The 19,993-nt window shown below is 35.4% G+C and overlaps 2 protein-coding genes across 9 annotated transcripts in view; both read left to right on the top strand.

The window, feature by feature from the left end:
• CRPPA (CDP-L-ribitol pyrophosphorylase A) overlaps window positions 1–18,224 on the top strand; it is a 294,345-nt gene extending 276,121 nt beyond the window's left edge. For 4 of the 5 annotated variants that reach the window (XM_084977167.1, XM_021063407.2, XM_021063404.2 and 1 more), the window contains exon 10: window positions 13,564–18,224. In XM_084977167.1, the coding sequence (XP_084833293.1) occupies window positions 13,564–13,668 (105 nt within the window). In that variant the 3' untranslated portion in view covers window positions 13,669–18,224. The remainder of the gene's footprint in view (window positions 1–13,563) is intronic. The other variant, XM_021063405.2, reaches the window with a different exon arrangement.
• A 109-nt stretch (window positions 18,225–18,333) lies between these two features.
• The window catches only part of LOC110255479 (uncharacterized), a 109,267-nt gene continuing 107,607 nt past the window's right edge, over window positions 18,334–19,993 (top strand). For all 4 annotated transcript variants that reach the window (XR_014815914.1, XM_084977172.1, XM_084977173.1 and 1 more), the window contains exon 1: window positions 18,334–18,682. Coding sequence is in view for 3 of the 4 variants with exons in the window: in XM_084977172.1 (XP_084833298.1) it covers window positions 18,478–18,682 (205 nt within the window). In the remaining variant the exon portion in view is untranslated. The remainder of the gene's footprint in view (window positions 18,683–19,993) is intronic.

Below are 19,993 nucleotides of genomic sequence, written 5' to 3'. Positions count from 1 at the left end.
TGTTATAGTCTTCTGCTTCATCTTTTTTTTTTTTCTTTTTCTTTCTTTCATGGTGGGTTGTTCATTAATTGAGGAGGTCGAATCTATCGTTCTTTTGTGTGATAACTTTGTATAGATATCTTTAAGTTCCCTCCTCTTCATTGGTGGGCTATGACTCGTTTACAAGATAACCTAATTCACTGCTGCCTGCTCCTATTAATGTAGTGAAATCCAGGTTCTTTTGTTAATTTCTTTAATTTAATGATGGAGGAAGGAGTTATATTGGGGTAACATTTTAATTCTCTTTTGTACTTAATGATCCTAGATTTCTCCCCTCTTCCTTCTTTTCCCTTTACTGCCCAAGTGCTGAAGATTGATTCTCTTCCTTTTTGTGTTTTTCTCTTCCAGAATATTGTCACTTCAAGCATAATTTTATTTCTCCATAGTCATGCTAGTTACATGTGAACACTTTTCACTATTTTTACACACTTCTTAGTGTTTTTATAATTAAAGAAGGCTTGTTCTCTCTGTTGATGGTTTTAAGTTGCCTTTATAGTCGTACTAGTGTTATAGGCTTCAATACCCCTTCAAGGAGATTAAACCCAAAAGCTTCTGGCATGTCTCATTGTAATGCCGCTTCCCCCACCTTGAGCAGCCTGGGCTGCTCACTTCCTACTTGGGAAGGAGTGTTGGCCATTCCTCACCCTGCCTCTGTGTAATCTGTTCCCCATGCACATAAGGGTGGGGATATAAAAACAATTGTAAAGTAAATCGGGCCCTTTCTTTACCCATGTGTGCACTTGAGCTCATGCTCATTCTCTCTCTCTAAATGTACTTTTGCTTTAATAAATTTGTAAAACACCAGACCACTTACCTCCATCCCTATATGGCCACTGGATTGGCACTGCTGCAGACTTCCCAGATGGAACACCACCACACCTCCAAATCCTTGTATGTGGGCCAAAATCAAGAGAAATAACACAAAGAAACCTAGCACCTTGCCTTCCACTATTTATGCTACTGTTCTTATCCAGTATTTTTATTTTGTTCTTTAATTTTTAAATTTTTTTTTTTTTTTTTTTGCTTTTTTAAGCACCACACCTGCAGCATATGAAAGTTCCTGGGCTAGGGATTGAATTGGAGCTGCATCTGCTGGCCTACACCACAGCCACGGCAGTGTCAGATCTGAGCTGTGTCTGTAACCTACACTACAGCTCACAGAATGCCAGATTGTTAACCCACTGAGTGAGGGATGGAACCTGCATCCTTATGGATACTTGTCAGATTCATTTCTGCTGAGCCACAAGGGGAACTCTATTATTTTGTTCTTTTAAGTCAACTAGGAAATCAAAAGCAAAATTGAAAAATACCTTGAGATAAATGATGGTGAAAACACAACCATTCAAAATCTATGGGATGCTTCAAAAGCAGTGCTTAGAAGGAAGTTAATAGTGACTATCTATAATTAAATGTACCTTTATTTTTTCTTGAGACACTTTTTTTCTTTAGATTTATTTACTTACTTAAAGCTACGTCTTTATTTTCCATATCTTATAGCTTTCTGATTAGTAGATCCTGTAGATCTTCCTTCTGAAATTACTCTTCTATCTGAGGTACATTATTTAGTGCCACAGTATTTTTAAGAGTAAAATTTTATGCTTTTTTTTTTTTTAAATCTGAGGGAACCCATATTCTGTTTCATTTTTGATAGTGTTTGTGGGGTGGGATGTATAAGCATGATAGGTTGATAGGTTTTTTTGGACGAAGTTTTTTTTTTTAGCACTTTGCAAGTGTCGTTGTGTTACTGCTACCATTGTTACTATGAGAAAAACTGTTGTCAACCTAACTGTCACTCCTCTGTTGGTCTGTTCTCTCTAGTTGCTTTAGTCATCTTTTTATATTTAGTGTTCCATGGTTTCCCTAAAATTTATCTACTTGTTGAGTTTTCTTTTTGTCCACTTTGGAATTTATTGGGTTTACAGTGTGAATGAATTGCTATATTCCATTAATTCTGGATATTTTTAAAGCAATAACTTCCTTATTATTTTTCCCCATTGTCTCTATCCTCCTTTTCTGGGATTCTGATTAACTATATATTAGATATTCTTATCATGTCTGCCATATACCTTAATTTCCCATCTTTTTTTTTTTTTTTGTCTTTTTGTCTTTTTAGGGCCACACCCACAGCATATGGAGGTTCCCAGGCTAGTGGTCGAAACAGAGCTGTTGCTGCTGGCCTATGCCAGAGCCACAGCAATGCCAAATCCGAGCCATGTCTACAACCTACACCACAGCTCACGGCAACACTGGATTCTTAACCCACTGAGCAAGGCCAGGGATCGAACCCACAACCTCATGGTTCTTAGTCGGATTCGTTTCCACTGCACCAAGACAGGAACTCCTAATTTCCCATTATATTGTTCATTTCTTCTCTAATAGGAATTCTGAGTAATTTCTTCAACTCTGTCTTTATTTTTAATAATTCTCTTGTCAGCTGTGTTTAAGTTATTGTTTGATCCATCCTTTGGGATTTTTTAATTAAATTTGTAATGTTTATTTATTTATAAAAGTTCTATTTCTTCAAATCTGTTCTTATTTTAGAGGCTTTGCTCATTTTTGTGATTCCATATTTGTTTACTTGGATTCTTTTTTACACAGTTTTAAAATATTTTGTGCCTGGAAATTCTAATGCTGGATTCATTTTGATATTAACCTGCTTTGTTGTTTTCTTCATAACTTGTTATGTGAATGAACTGATGTGTTTATGTGTTTGTCTGACTTGCCTAACTACGTATTCCATGAAAGGAAAAAAAAAATCGGTCTATTCATATCTTAGTGTTTAACTTACAGCTTGGTGTCAGGTAATTCTGAAATATAGCCATTGAAAGGGATGTAGTCCTTTTTCTTCCCTTCATTTATTTCATTATTAGATAGGTTAAGTTTTTAAATACTCCTGTTTTTTTTTTCTTTTTCTTTTTCTTTTTTTTTTTTTTTGAAGAAAGGCTCCACTAATGAATATGCTTTAAGAGCGCTCGCATATCCCACAATGTCTCCTTTTTTGTTCTTCCTGCAGTTAGGATTCTGAGGTAACAAAACTTTCTTTAGATTCCATTTTCTTGAGGTGTTTCATGTTGCAGAGAAGTTACACATCAGCCATTCTTATCTATTGAAATGAATCTATATATCCTGATGGAGCCTGTTGAGTTTTTATCTTTAAATCTGAAGGTATCATCTGCATATGGTTAAAATGGTTTCTTTTGAGGAGTCTTTCACTACTTTTGCAAGGCACCAAATTATGCTTGTTTATCTGCAAACCCTAATCTTTCTTCAAGTCAGGGAATTTTCTTCTGCATATTTATAATAACTTCTGTATTATCTACTATGTTTTCTCCCCAGATTTCCCTTATATAATCTAGTCGTCTAATACTAGACTCTCTTCTCATTATTTTATTCCTTTATTTTTTTCTGAGTTCTAGACATTTTCAAGTCTGTCTTCCAGTTATCTGTTAATTTTATATAGAAAAAGTAGGTTGTATAACAACTTCCAATGAGATATTTAATTGAAATGCACTAATTTAATATCTTACATGAAATCTCTAGTGATGTAAAATTATTCCTACTTTGTTCCCACTTCTGTGGTTGAGGTATCTTCTTGAATATTGTTTTCACTTAGCAGCATCATTTCAGAGAAATATAGCTAATTTTAATGATTTTAGAAAGTTCTTTCCACCTAGAAAATTGTTACTCATGTCTGTCAGTTTTTAATCTACCTTCTTATTGGGAAAAAGCTCTATAGGCCATCTCCTGCCATGTGACCCTCTCCATGCAAAAGAACTCTGTTCTCCATTGTAGGAAGGAGGTTTGCAGGCTAGTATTCTGTTAAGACTGATAAAAACTGACATCTTTCTGGTCAGGATATAACTCTTTTTTGTAGGTTGCAGTTCAGAACCTTCTTGGAAGGAAATCGAGGTACAGTGGCAAATATTTTTCTGTGGAACTTTGAGATTAAAACTTTGAATACCAACTACTCATCCATTTAACCAATATTCAAGAGTGTAATAGTCATTGGCCAGGCATCTTTTTCTTCTTTAACTGCTCAAAACTATTTCAACAACAGTTTCCCTCCCACCCCCAACATACATACACACATTGCTACCTTAGGTTTGAATTGGCCCACTTTAGTTCTCTCTCTTTGATTTAAGTTTGTCATTAAAATTTTAAATCAAAATTTCATGCAAAAAATTTAACCAGTCTTTATGTTGTAAGAGAAAGTATCAATACATTTTTCTACTAATAGGCCATACACTCAAGAAGATACTCTTTTTTTTTTTTTTTTTTTTTGTCTTTTTAGGGCTGCACCTGTGGCATGTTAAGGTTCCCAGGCTAGGGGTCCAATTGGAGCCTACACCACAGCCAGCAACATGGGATTCGAGGTCTGCAACCTATGTTACAGTTCGTGGTAACATCGGATCCTTAACACACTGAGTGAGGCCAAGGATCAAACCTAAGTCCCCAGGGATGCCAGTCAGGTTCATTACCCTCTGAGCCATGATGGGAATTCAATCAAGAAGATACTCTTCTGAATAATCTTTCTGTTCACTTTTATAGTTCTCACCCATTGTGGAAACGGTACCTGTTGCTTACCAACACAAAGTATGTAGATTTTCTACTTATGCAGTCACCTCCAATAAAAGAATGCCTGCCTCAGTGTCTGCCTTTATCCCCTAACTTGTGTAACTAATGTAAATTTATCACTGTCACTTACCTCTGAGACCAGGCTTTCTTTCTTTGCTTTTTTTTTTGTCTTTTTAGAGCCCCACCCATGGCATATGGAAGTTCTCAGTCTAGGGGTTGAATCAGAGCTACAGCCACAGCCATACCAATGCAGGATCCAAACTGCATCTGCGACCTACATCACAGCTCACAGCAACACAGTCTTAACACACTGAGCAAGGCCAGAGACTGAACCTGCATCTTCATGGATCCTAGTCAGATTCATTAACCACTGAGCCACAAAGGGAACTCCCCAGGCTTTCTTTCATAGGAGGGAAATCATGTAGCATAAATTTTTAGTTTTTGACACCTTTCTAGTTTCCAAGTACAGATATAAGTTTTTTCTTATTTTTATTGTTAGTGTTATTTCCATAATGATGTATTCTTTATCTAAAAACTTTGATGTTTCAGAGATGTCTTAATAGTCATATACGAAGCCAGACCTTTATAGAATTAATTAGCAAATTAATCTGGTTAGCTCATTGAATACCTACTGTAAGAATTGTACTTTATTTGATTTTAGTATTTAATTTGGGAGAGTTGTCTTATACTGTCTACAATTTAGCTAAGAAAATATGATCTAAACATATGCACACCTAATAAAAATACGAGATCGTGAGGTGAATTATGATCATCTATTTTACTGCACACTAGTAATTTACATTATTTCATAAGAGGAAGTCATCACAGCCAGGTCTTTGAAAATTGTTGTAAATTAGAAAGACAAATATTGGGAAATGATTTTACTGGAGAAGAGATAGCAGTATAGCAGACAGGCTTGGAAAATAAAGGAGACGAAAAGTGCCATGTGATGATCATAAGTAAACCCAAGGGCTTTTTCTAAGTATTTTGTTACTAAGTTTTTTTGGAGACATTTGTTTCACTCAAAGGAGTAAGAGCAAACACGTTTCATTTGGAGAGGAGGACTGTTTTGTTTTTCTCAAACTATTAGCAGGTGACTGCTTTTTTCCTGCAGTTCTAGAAATTTGAACACGCTAAACATTTATTTTTATCTCCACTAGGGGACAGTGCATTACCATCAGATTTATTTTTTTCCCTATCAGCAAACAGTATACAGAAAGGAAATTTTAGCCTCTCATTTTTTTTGACATATTAATTATTTTATAAAAGTAACCAAACATAAAAGATTTATAAAGTCTACAACTTATGATGTTTATATATTATATGTGGTATGTATGGATAGATATGTAGATATACATATATAGATATATACATATACATATATAGACTTTATTTCTTTAGAGTGAGATTTTGTGTCATTTAGATAGTTTTTGCATGAGTTCACCAGAGCAAGGATAAATGGCAGAAAGATATGAATATCAAAATATAAGCAATTTAGATTTTAGGATAGTTTTTAATTCTTGGAAATGGAATTAGGCTTTAGGTATGGAATTTGCTGAGACAGTTAAGTTTACCCTTCAAAAAGATCTGTCTAATCTCTTGAGATATCAAGAGTCTAAATATACATATGTACATATTTTTAAAATTTATAGCTTTTCCTTTAACAGAGTACATTATGTGCTTTAGAAATGATGTGCATGGAAGATTAAACTCTAAAAGGTTTCCTTTTAGTTTGTCTTTAAAGATTTGGAGAACAATGATGTCATAACTTTTCCTGCTATTCTTTGAAACAGTATTCTACAAAATCCATATAAATTGATTCTAACAGCATACCATAAATTTGTTTATACCTCTTTAATTCAAGTACTGATATCTCTGTAGTACAACGATAGGGTGTAATTTTTTTTTTCAGTAAACTAATTTTGTTTTATTTTTTTAATAGTTATTTCACCAATACAATTTTTTTCCTGCTGTACAGTGTGGTGACCCAGAGGCATCCAAATAGGAAGAAAAGAGGAAAAACTGTCACTGTATGCAGATGACATGATACTATTTATAGAAAACCCTAAGGACTCAACCCAAAAACTACTTGAACTGATCAACAAATTCAGCACAGTAGCAGGCTATAAGATTAGCATGCAGAAATCAGTCACATTTCTGTATACTAACAATGAAATATTAGAAAAGGAATACAAATATACAATAGCTTTTAAAATTGCACCCCAAAAAATAAAATACCTGGGAATATACCTGACCAAGGAGGTAAAGGACTTATATGCCGAGAACTATAAAACTTTAATCAAAGAAATCAAAGAAGATGTAAAGAAATGGAAAGATATTCCATGTTCCTGGGTTGGAAAAATTAATATTATAAAAATGGCCATCCTACCCAAAGCAATCTACAGATTCAGTGCAATCCCTATCAAATTACCCATGACACTTTTCACAGAACTAGAACAAACAATCCAAAAATTTACATGGAACCACAAAAAGACCCAGAGTCACCAAAGCAATTCTGAGGAATAAAAACCAAGCAGGAGGCATCACTCTCTCAGACTTCAGGCAATATTACAAAGCCACAGTCATCAAGACAGTGTGGTACTGGGTGTAATGTTTTATTTTATTTATTTATTTATTTATTTTTGTCTTTTTGCTATTTCTTTGGGCTGCTCCCACGGCATATGGAGGTTCCCAGGCTAGGGGTCGAATCGGAGCTGTAGCCACTGGCCTACACCAGAGCCACAGCAACGCGGGATCCGAGTCGCGTCTGCAACCTACACCACAGCTCACGGCAACACCAGATCCTTAACCCACTGAGCAAGGGCAGGGACCGAACCCGCAATCTCTTGGTTCCTAGTTGGATTCGTTAACCACTTCGCCACGACGGGAACTCCTGTAATGTTTTAAAACATACCTTTGAAAAGGTTAAGTTTATGTACACTGGGTATAGTTTTGCCAAAAGCTGTCCTTTGAGAAAGTTGAAGAGGTCAGTTGGTAAGTAAGGATTTTTGAAGATATGGTATTACAGAAAATTGACCACTTGTACATGTGCAAGCTGCTACTACTTTGTCATTTACTTTTGGAATTGCAGGCTTTACTTAGCCAAATTGTGATGTGAATGGTAGGGAGTGAGGAAAAAAAGAGCCGTTATGAATTATGGAGGTGCTACCTTCATTCCCTGTCTTCCGTGAAAATAAGTCCATTTTCTCCTGTTTTCAAAGGGCTTGTCAAAGCCTTAAAAGTCCCTTGAGAGAGAAAGATAGATGAGATTTAATTACTCTAGAGTAAATTTACAATTACCTTCTATTTTTAAAAGATAATGATAATTAGAATTTTTGTGCATCTTTCATCTAACCAGAGCCTGTTTCATCCTGATCTTGAAATTACAAGGTGATAGAGAAATCACTAAATATGACAAGTTTCTGGTTAAAACCCACTGTGATTTCTAATCCTAAATAGTTCAGTTTGAGGATATAAAAAATTAAAAATAGCAGTTTTATATTGGTATTTTGTTTATTACTCCTAATAATTTGAAAAATCTGACTATAAGAAATTGTTTAGGATCTTTGTGAGCAGTTGTTAACATGCTGAAGGGACTTCTCTGGTGGCCTAACAGTTAAGGATCTAGTATTGTTGTTGCCGTGGTTCAGGTCACTGCTGTGGCATGAGTTTGTGCCCTGCCTCAGGAACTTTGTATGCCATGGACATAGCCAAACAAACAACAAACAAACATGCTAAATAAAATTAAGGAGTTCCTACTGTGGCACAGTGGACTAAGGTCACAACTGCAGCTCAGATTTAATCCCTGGCCTTGGAATTTACATGTACTGAAGTTGTGGCCATGGAAATAAATAAATAAACATTTTTTGTTACTTTTTAGCTTGAATTCTCCAATATTGTTCTTAATCTCTAAATCAGCAGAAAGCTAAAACTTTGTGAATTATTCATATTCTTTTGGAAACCTTTTATTGAAAATGGTAATATTCCAACAAAAGTATTTTCTTTATACAGATTTTGAAGATTTTTTTTTTTTTTGTCTCTTTTTTATCCTTTTAGGGCCACACCCACAGCATATGGAGGTTCCCAGGCTAGGGCTCCAATCGGAGCTACAACTGCTGGCCTATGCCATAGCCACAACAATGCCAGATCCGAGCCACGTCTGTGACCTACACCACAGCTCACGGCAACGCCGGATCCTTAACCCACTGAGCGAGGCCAGGGATCGCACCTGCAACCTCATGGTTCCTAGTCGGATTCCTTTTCACTGCGCCATGATGAGAACTCCAGATTTTGAAGATTTTGATGGAATGTTTTCTGGAAATTTAGACAATATTCTGAATTATTGATTTTATTTGATAACAAATCAAACTTAGTTCCCTTAATTTAAATAGTCTCGAAACTAAATTTTAAGATAAATTACTTTTATAAGATTTATAGTGTTTATTATGAAAATTATGAAATTATTAGACAACAAAGATGAAATTAAAATATCCATAAATCCATCATCCAAAAATAACTCTTGTTAACATTTTGATATTTTCCCTCCCAGTGATTTAAGAAACCTGACTATCCTATATCCTTTTTTCTTTATGACTAATTCTTAGTTTTTAATACAGTAAGTAACCAAGAAAAAGAGTGAATGTTGTATTTTCCAGCTAGAAGGTATATGGGGATAGAGTTTGCAATCTGTATTTTTTTCAAAAGTTTTACATTGTTATTGAGCAGAACAATAAGTAATTACTGCTAATGACAATAATTTATATTTAAACCAGAATGCAGACTTTAACATATCTGATTAAATATCCTGTTTTTCTTTTAAATGAATGAATGTTTTCAATTTTTATGTGTGGGTATGTAAACATCGTTGTGCTGTTTTTACAGTGTATGTTCTTTATGACTGGTGAGTATAAATCCAGTTAAACCTAAAGCCTAGAGATGAATGTTGCAACAATTACAGATAGCAAATAAACCGCTGACAAATTTAATTTGAATACTTTTTTCTTTATGTCTTATTGTGAAAATTTGGGTACCCACTTTTCTTATAATACTTTTATAAGGTCTAGCATAGCACAATATTATGACACTCTAAGAACCAGTCATTTCTTGTCCCAAGATAGTTCTTAGCCATCCTGGACCCTCCAGTATTTTCCTCTTCTTTCATTATTTGGTCCAATCTTCCTGAGGAATCATTGCTCCTTTAATATGATTGTACCCCACTCTGAATTCCCTCATTCTTATGCCCTACTATACTAATATTACCTACAGTCTAGTCTTGTACATATTTCTATGTATTCCATCACATTGGTTTTTCTAGAATGGGGTTGACATTTAAAAATTTTTTTGTCTGTTTAATAGAGTAAATATTCCCAGATGACATGGCTGTTGCTAGAACCCATATGCAGTTTTATAAATGTTTCTAAAAGGTTTCTTGGTGATGGTGGTAGGGTATGTCAGTAGACAAGGAAAAGGGAAATGGAATAGTAATGTATTACAAGCTGTAAGATGATTATGGAAATAATTCACTATTTTTCTCTCTTGCTTCAGTTAGAATGTTTTTTACCTCACTTTACAGTCTCTAATACTGCCTTTGGCCTCAGGGCTAAATACCATTTCATCGTAACATATCAAGAGTGCAATGTGATTTTTCAGTGTTCATCTTGAACTTGCTCACTTAGTTTGAAAATTAATTATTTTTAATGTAATAATTGGAGCACACAAATTGGAATGCATGCATATACATAAATAAATATTCATGAGTGATAATAAGATAGCCACCTATAATGCCCCTCCACTGCCTACCTTCTTCAGGGGTTAAAAACACTTTGCATATCTCCTGTCAGCAGGAAATGCTTGCTTGTTTACTTTTGTTTTATTTGTTATCAATACTTTTATAGAGATAGGGAATTTTGAGATGAGTTAGTATATGTATGTCTCACTGTCTTGGTTAAATCAGTTCTTAAAATTCCATATTTTTCAAAGATAAAATGAGCTTAGGCAGAGAGGGAAAACATATTTAGTGGAATGACATAGGTTTTTCTCACTGAATTCTAATCTTTGCAAATGTTGCATATAAAAAATTTCTAAAGTAATCTTTAAAAGAACATTCTTAAATTCTTCATTAACTAAAAATGTGTATGTTATGGAACTATCAAAATAAACATGGAACATTTATTCCAAGATAGAGAAATGTGATTTTCCTAGCCCTAGGATCTTAAAAACAGATTTTCCTCTTTATTTCTTTGTTACTATGCTGCTTTCATTATAAGTGTAAACTGGTTTCGAAGAGGCTGCACAGATAGCCTTTTCCTGTTTATTTTGGAATGGGAAACCTTAATTATTATCATCTGTTGTATATCTCAGCTTAACGAGACTTGGGAGTGGATGTGTAGCATGCCCTGCAACATTATGATTAATTAATCAGTAAAAGTGACCAATACATATAGTTGGTTTGTATTTTGTTCTGTTTTTAAATATTTATTTCTGTATTTATGAATGGCATGTCATGAATGATATGTACTCCCATATAAGTGAATCACATTTTAAGCTCAAACATATTTGGCTTTAAAATGATTTGTTAATGTGATTTGATCATCTGGAAACCAGTATAGCATTTGAAATCCATTATTGAAATGCCATTAAAACTCACTTGCAAGAAGCAAAGTAGCCCTCATTTAGCCCCTGTGCATCTTCTCCAGCTCTACCCCCATAGGACACAGTCAGGAAAACTGATGGGAAAGTGTAGCTTAAGCAGAGGTGATCTCTTAGTACCATCTTCATAGATGAGAAACCCAAGTCCAGGCTCATGGAGCTGTATTGGTAGTGGTAAGGCATCAATAAGGTAATAATCTTCTTTATATTGTTGTCAGACTTCTGGCTAAATATGTAAATAGGAGTAAACATAGTAACCAAATAGTGGTCATTGTTGACAAATGAATCAAACTAAAAGGATGAATATAAATCTGTCATAGAGCCTCCTTTGTTTTGAATTTGGTATAATTTATGGAATGCCACCTTTTATTAAGCATTGAGCTAAATGTTCAAAGATAAGATATTCTTTACATTAAGAAACTCATCATCTGGTGGAATAGATGATCAGCTAAAAAGACTATTAGCATTTCATGTGCTGGGGAATTCACAGCTATGAAAGTCACCTCACTTACATTGGGCTGGAGATTGGCAGTTACTCTCAAAGGTTTCAAATCCCTGATAGCTGGGTTGAACCTCAAAGAGTAACTAGGGCCAGCTAGGCTGGGAAGGGAGTGGGACAGCTTTTCTGGTAAAGAGATTGGCTGGTGTGGAGGGATGAAAACTTGAAAAATGGCTTGTTTAGGCAATCTCAAACAGGTCTACACAACTTGGAGAACTGAGTGATTTTAAGGGAATGACAAGAAGAGGCTGGAAGGATAGATGACTCTTCACTACCAGGGAGGGGGTTCAGACTTGATCCTGAAGTTTAAAAGTCTTGAAAAATTTTAGGCAGGATAATGATGTAATCAGAATTTTATTATTTAAAATAAGTATTTTCACTGCTGTGTGAGAAATAGTAGAAGAGGGCAGACCTTGGAGAGACTATGAGATTGTTGCAATAATTCAAGGCCAGAGGTACTCTGCTGGCGGTGGCAGTTTGAGTGGAGTGTGTGGGTTTGAGAAGTAGAAACACTAGGTCCTAGTGATACATTGCATGCTGGGATATTTTGCATCCTTGGCATTAAGGATGATGCCAAAGTAAAGAAATTGGTTACCGGTTTCCTTTTTGAACATAGCACAATTCATAACCCAAGGACTGAAGTTCCCTGGTGGCTCAGTGGGTTAAGGATAAGGCATTGTCACTGCTTTGACTCTGATTACTGCTGTGGCACAGGTTCCATCCCTGACCTGGGAACTTCCACATGCCATGGGTGTGGCCAACAACAGCAAAAACAAATATAACCCAAGAACCTTAAGATATTAGCTCTGTTTCCACTTTCATTTTCCCTTCATATTACCATCCCCTCTTACCTTCAAGAAACTTAAATAATTAGAAACAATTTCATAGGCAATATGGTTTCAAAGGCAAAAACCACGTTTTGGCAACTTGTGAGATAACTCGTTTCATAAATCTGCCTGATTTTTTGCTTCAGAAACAACAAGCAGGTGTTTTTTCCCTTCACACCCATATTCACAGTTTATAACAGAGTCTGTTGTTGAACACTCAGAAGAAGATGAAGGAAGGGCTTGCATCATCAAAGAAATAGTCACACTTCACTGACGAGCCAAAGTTGGTCAAATATTGGATTAAGGGAAATAACATTTTGTTTCATATTTTTAGCATTTGAAATTGCATCAGTGTTTTTCTTGGTACCTTCAGCAGATATTTTTTTTCCTATAATAAAAGAGCTTGCAAAAGCATTTCTCCTTTATATGGAACACCAAGTCCTTGTCAGTGACTATGGTCTGAGTTCTCTACAATGCTGAGTCCAGAGAACTACAGACCTTAAAAAGAGGCTTTTCGAACTCCCAGAAACAGAGAGTCTATGATTGCTGATTGCCAGAGGGTAAGAAGTGGAGCTAATGGGGTGATGTTTGTCAAAGGATACAAACTTCTAGTTATCAGATAAATAAGTTGTGGGGATGCAATGAATGGTGAGTATAGTTAACAATACTGTATTGTATACTTGAAAGTTGCTGAGAGAGTAGATCTTAAATGTTCTCACCTTCCAAAAAATGTAACTACATGAGGTGATGGATGTGATAACTAACCTTATTTGAGTAATAATTTTTCTGTTTATATGTATAGCACATCATCACATTGAACACCTTAAATTTATACAATGTTATGAGTCAATTATATTTCTATAAAGCTGAGGAGAAAGTTTTTTTCAAGAAATATTTTTCAAAGAAAAGTAGCTCTTTATTAATGTATTGATATCTTTGCTTCTACTATAATTATTTTTTTGTCTTTTCTTTCAGGATGAGCAGAAGCTAAAGGAAAGTTTAAGGCAAGGTGCCACCATTATTGCTGCCTTAATCAAAGAAAGAAATTCTGGACTAACTGGTCAGCTACTGATAGCATAAAGAATATGGAGAAAATTACCTACTGGGTTCTTAGAAACATTTGCCTAAGTATCTCCTTTGTGCTTCTCTGTGTATTGTATGTGGTGGAATGTTTACATTGTCTTTTATAATTTGTAGGATGTGATGCTTAGGTGAAATAAAAAAATTTTTTATGCATGTCAAATACAAATTTCCTGAACCAGAAAAGAACAGATAAATGGAAAATAGTAGCTTCAAATAAGGAAGCTTTTCATACAGCATGAAAGATAAAAAAAAAAAAAGTTCTTCAAAGAATGAGGATTTAGAAAATATCAACTATTATGTCTCTGATAATTAGTAAATCATGATATAATGAGATCAATATATAAGATTAATGGTTATTCTTAATTCTAATATTTTCCTCTCTCCGTGGGTTATTTTGAATTACATTCTAATTTTTCACACCTTAAAAAAAAGTGGAGATTAGCAGTGAACTTTGATTTTAGTATCTTCACCATTAGCCTCACATTACTTTAGATTCCTAACAAGATGGAATCCCCTTCTGCTTTCCTAATGCTTTAAAATTGTATGATTTTCAGAGTTCCCATTGTGGCTCAGTGGAAACAAATTTGACTAGTATCCATGAAGACTCAGGTTCTATCCCTTGCCTTGCTCAGTGAGTTGGGGATCCGGTGTTTCCATGAGCTGTGGTGTAGGTCACAGACACAGCTCGGTTCCTGAGTTGCTGTGGCTGTGGTGTAGGCCAGCAGCTGTAGCTCCGATTCAGCCCCTAGCCTAGGAACCTCCATATGCCTCAGGTGCAGCCCTAAAAAAGATTTTAAAAATTGTATGATTTTCTTGGGTTATGAACTATAATATTGACTTATTATTTTAAGAGGCTTCTGATTTTTCTGAATAACTTCACAGAAGACTGGAAAGCTGCTTAAAAATGAAGTTATCTTGGTCAGTCTCAAGCTAGTCTTCTAAAAAGCAGAGAGTCCATCACACATCAAATAATTAAACTGTTCTTTTGATTCTGATAACTGCCACCTTTTAAAGTCAAGTTCTTTCAAATTTCTGCTGGTGTATATACACTGTAAATATTGATGGTTTTTCCTGTACCGTATCTTTTACAATTCTGTGAATCCAGTCATTAGAGATGCCTTTCATTCTCTCTATACATTTATTTTATAAAAACACATTAGCTTAGATTATGCCAGGGCTTAGCCTCCACATTTCATAAAATTTACATGAAATGTTTTGAGTTAAAGATAGACTATGAAATATCTACCCTGTTCACTCTCTTCTTAACATGTTATATGATTTTCCCTGTATTTCTTAAATATCTATAGAAGTAGTAGAGTTTATATTTTACATTTAAATAATAGTAGAATATAATAATGGAATAATTATTGCAAATCATTCTCATAAATGAAATGTTTGAATGGGAGTTCCTGTTGTGGCTCAATGGTAAAGAACCAAATTAGTATCCATTAAGATGTGGGTTCGATCTCCGGCCTTGTTCAGTGGATTAAGGATCCAGCATTGCTGTGAGCTGTGGTGGAAGTCACAGACACTCAACCCACATTGTTGTGGCTATGTCATAGGCCAGCAGCCGTAGCTCCAATTTGACCCCTAGCCTGGAAACTTTCGTATGCTGCAGGTACAGCCTTAAAAGCAAAAAAAAAAAAAAAAAAAAAAAAACCAGAAAACCATAAATGAAATGTTCGAATATAGCATAGCATTAATTCTAAATTCCTGTGCTTGCTCCTTTTTTCCTCTCTCTGGGGATGTTAAATATAAAATAAATCATTTAATTAAAAATCATCAGGGAGTTCCCGTCGTGGCGCAGTGGTTAACGAATCCGACTAGGAAGCATGAGGTTGAGGGTTCGATCCCTGGCCTTGCTCAGTGGGTTAAGGATTCAGCATTGCCGTGAGCTGTGGAGTAGTTTGCAGATACAGCTCAGATCCCGCATTGCTGTGGCTCTGGCGTAGGCCGGTGGCTACAGCTCTGATTAGACCCCTGGTCTGGGAACTTCCATATGCCACGGGAGCGGCCCTAGAAAAGGCAAAAAGAAAAAAAAAAATCTTCAGGATGAAAATACATAGGCAATGTGTGGATTTGTGTTGGAATGTCTCTGTCCTTGTTAAGGCTTGTTGGCTGCCTTGTGAAAGGTGCACCTGTTGACCTAATAAGGTGAAAATGTTTTAAGGATTTGAAAGAGCTCATAAAGCCAAAAGGGGAAAAGTTACCAAGGTTTTAAAGAGAAAGTGAGTGTCTCTAGGTATGTGGTGGAAAACTGGACATACCTATGGCAGAAGCAAAATCACTGTACTGAGTGCTTGCTGAGTTACCTTAGATTTCAACTCAATAATGGAACGTTGGAGTTCCCATTGTGATGCAGTGGAAACGAATCCAACTAGGAACCATGAGGTGCAGGTTCAATCCCTGGTCTCACTCAGTGGGTTAAGGATCCAGCATTTCTGTGAGCTATGGTGTAGGTCACAGATGCGGCTCAGATCTGGCATTGCTGTGGCTCTGGGCATAGGCCAGCAGCAACAGCTCTGATTAGACCCCTAGCCTGGGAACCTCCATATGCAGTGTGTGCTGCCCTAAAAAGGCAAAAAAAAAAAAAAATATATATATATATATATATATATATATGTATATATATATAATGGAACATTAAACCAAACAAAAGTACGTCTTAGAGAAGTTAATATGCCTTTACTCTAAGCAGTTGTAAAAGTTTAATGTTATGAGATTTAACTTAAGGTTTATTAAGTTGTGTCTGAAATCATTATCCTTATCATAGCATTTGATTTTTTTTTTATCATTTACAAAGGTATTCACAGCATTGCAAATAATTCAAAGAAATCTCATATGCTTTAGTGTTTAAATGCAAATTGAGGCTCAGGGATCTTCACTACTTTCTCCAAAGACATGTGTCTGCCTAGTAGCAAAACGCAGGGCTTAACCTTAGGGTACTGGGTGTATACGTTTTAAGCTCATTTTCCTATATAGTAGTGGTTGTGGGCAAAGAACATCTGGCAGAGAGGTCATGGGAAATGAGCCAGAGACTTTAAATGAACGAAGAGGGACAGGCCAGTCCAGTGACCAGAGGAAAGCTTTCAGCTTTCCAGCCAGATTTCCATTATACAGAAATTGCACCTAAGGATGAAGCGAATGAAAATTATTGGTCAAGAGAGAAAGATAAATTAGTTTTTGTTATTTGTGAAGAGATCAAAAGGCAACTTCACACTTACACTTGTGTCTCCATTTCTGGAAATTTAATTAGTTTCATGAGAACTATCCATTTTCACTCTATTTTTCAAAATTCCTTTAAAAATAATAGTAATTATACCTCAGGGTTGCTGAAGTTGGATTTTACTTGAGAAAATTTTGTGGGAAGAATGTTTTCTTTCTAAAATATGCTACCTAATTAAATGCAATTTAAAGTTAGCCTTTTTAGGAAGTTCACACAGTGTGATCCTTGGGTTTGATCAATGCCTTCTATTAGTAAGAGGTAGGTTTGTTGTTGTTTTTTTTTTTTCCATAAAAATGTTCAAGTTGAGAGATGACTTGTTGCAAGTATACTCATCTACAGATAAAAGTCAGACCCCTATATTCTACCCAGAGCCATTCTTACTGTAGTCAGTTCAAGCATGTTGCATTGGTTTCCCAGGAAAACGGGGTAGTTCCTGTGCTAGTTTATTGCACAGTTGACCCTTGAACAACACAGGTGTGAATTGCACTGGTTCACTTACATGCAGGGTTTTTTTCAGTAGTAAATATTACAGTACTACATGATCCTCTATTAGTTGAATCTGCAGATAGGGAGGAATCATGGATAATGAAGGGCCAGCTGTAAATTATGCACAGATCTTTGATTGCTTGGAGAGTCAACACTCCTAACTCCTGCAATGTCAAGGGTCACCTGTAATTGTAACTATCAGATTTTACTTTATTTATATAAAAAATGTATTTTATAAAAATCAGGTTTCAATATTACATCTTCTTATATTGAATCTCTAAGTTTTACTTCTATAAAAAAATCTGTTTCACATTTCAACATAATGTTGAAATTAATTACATCAAGGAAGCATAAATCATAACAGTTTAATCAAAGTGTTAAGAAAGCCCTTTGGGAAAAGAAAGATTGAAGTTATTTTAAAATTTTAATTCAAAAGTAGTATAAATAAAAAATGCATATGGTTTTAGGATTTAATAATGTAGTTTAAAATAAGTGGACTAGAAGTGGCTGTGTAGTTGGTGTTTGACATTGTAACATTTATATATGTTCTTATATATTTTTAGTTTCAAAACTGTAAAAATGTATGGATCTTAAATAGAAAGTAATGAACTACTGTTGAATGTTCTTTACAAAAGTAATTGATAACTAAATTTTTGATAGTTTAAAAATCAAATGATAATTTTCATTGATGTGTAGTGTATACATACATATTTTTCAAACTGACTCAGCCTCAATTGAATAAATGAAAGTCAAAACAACAATGTTTTACATTATAGAAAAGTAGAATTTGAGATTCAGATATATTATTCTGTAAAATATATTAAAAAATTGCAAAACCAGATATCTCAACTGGATTTTTTTTTTTTCTTTCCCTCACATGTAGCATGTTTCCCAGCAATTACTTTGGCTGCTAAGGATATAAAAGCTATACTTAGGCACAATGAAAAAGAATATTGTAACCAGTTAATAGCATCTTCATGGCTGTGGTGGGCTGAATTACTCTTTACAAACACTCTTCCCTTTAACTTAGCTTCCACAGGAGGAATATGTCTGCTTCTTGACTTTAGGATTCATCATGTAACCTGCTTTGACCAATGGATTGTGTCAGAAGTGCCACTGCACCACTGAGACTAGATTTAAGAGACCCTGCATGTTGCTGCTTGCTGTCTCACACTTCTGCCACCACCATAAGATGCACACCCTCAGCCTGGCCTGCTGCTTCTGGACGGCTGATCTCTAGCAAGTCAATGTACAGAAGAAGAAGCCGAACTGAGAATCAGCAAGGCCTCAAGCAGACAGGTGAGCTCAATAAATACTCATTGGCTTTTATCCCCCCCCCAGCACTGAGTTTTGAATCTTTTTAATGAACATATGTTGGAAAGCGAGGATCTGTGGTAGTGTGTGGTACATTTCCTCTCACAAGTCTAGGATCTACCTGGAGACACACATTTTGCTAAAGCAGACTGTTCATAAGGAGAAATGTTGGTTAGAACAATGATCCCCAAGTATTATGGATGCCTCCTTCCCTATTCAGGAGTTACTAAAGGAGAAAAATAGACTTGAATGTTTTTGAAAAGATTTCAAAGTTAAATTTCTTGGACCTGAAATGATGCTGAATTAAAATATGGGCAGTTAAAATAATAGATAATGGCCAACATTTATTGAATAATTACTGTGTTCCAGAAACTGTTCTTAGTGCTTTTGCATGTACCTAACTTTTTCCCTTCATGATAACTTTATGTGCTAAGTAGTGAACCAATATCCATTTAAAAGATGAAGAAACCAAGGCACATACCTTTTGAATATCTTTAAGTAATGTGCTCACCCGAGCAGTGAGGGGAGAAACGAGATTCAAATTTGGTTATTTCACTTTGGAGATTATATTCCTAAGCATAATTTCTATATAATATTGTAAAACATACTATTTTAAGGTCTCTTTTCCTCTCAACTTTTTTCCTTTAATAGCAAGAAAAGAATCTTTCTATTTTTGCCTTTAATAGCAAGAAAAAGAAAATGGGTAAAGCCCAAGACCTTTCAGTGTTTCTGTACTCCTCCTTTCCATTGCCTGTTGCCACTCCCAACAAACATATTTTAGATCTGCATGTGCCGGTAAAACCTGCAAAGGCTGATAATCACATACAGTTATTATCACTACCATCTTTGTGAGCGCTAAACTTGTTGGGATTTCCTCAGGCAATGAATGATCAAACATACTTGGATAGGCAAAAGTGTAAGTTGAAAAGTGGAAGAAAATATTTGTTGATGAACTGGAGTTGCAGGCAGACATTTGTGCCTCAGGAACACAACAGGACCTGGAAAGAGAAGTTGAAATCTATTTACCATCTTTACAAGATAAAGGAAGATACACAGAAATGCCCAAGCATGAGGAATTAGGAAGACTTTTCTTTTCACGAGACTCTCCTCAGCACATAGGTTCAAGGTGTTTGCTTGATGGGAAAATTTGGAGGTGAATGGTGCCAGTATGGTGAGCTTGACCTGAGCAGATCCCTGGCCTGGGAAATTTCATATGCCATGGGTGTGGCCCCCCCAAAAAAGTAATTGGGTGTTTTTTAATAGTCTTTACAGATGAAATGCATTATGCAAATTACT

This window comes from Sus scrofa, chromosome 9 (genome assembly GCF_054392235.1).
Source record: "Sus scrofa isolate SSC_HxYL_T2T_F1_AM1 chromosome 9, Sscrofa_HxYL_maternal_Yorkshire_Landrace_v2.0, whole genome shotgun sequence".
In the NCBI taxonomy this organism is placed as follows: domain Eukaryota; kingdom Metazoa; phylum Chordata; class Mammalia; order Artiodactyla; family Suidae; genus Sus; species Sus scrofa.
The sequence above is the reverse complement of the archived record's forward strand: the minus strand, read 5'-3'. Positions and strand labels throughout refer to the sequence as shown.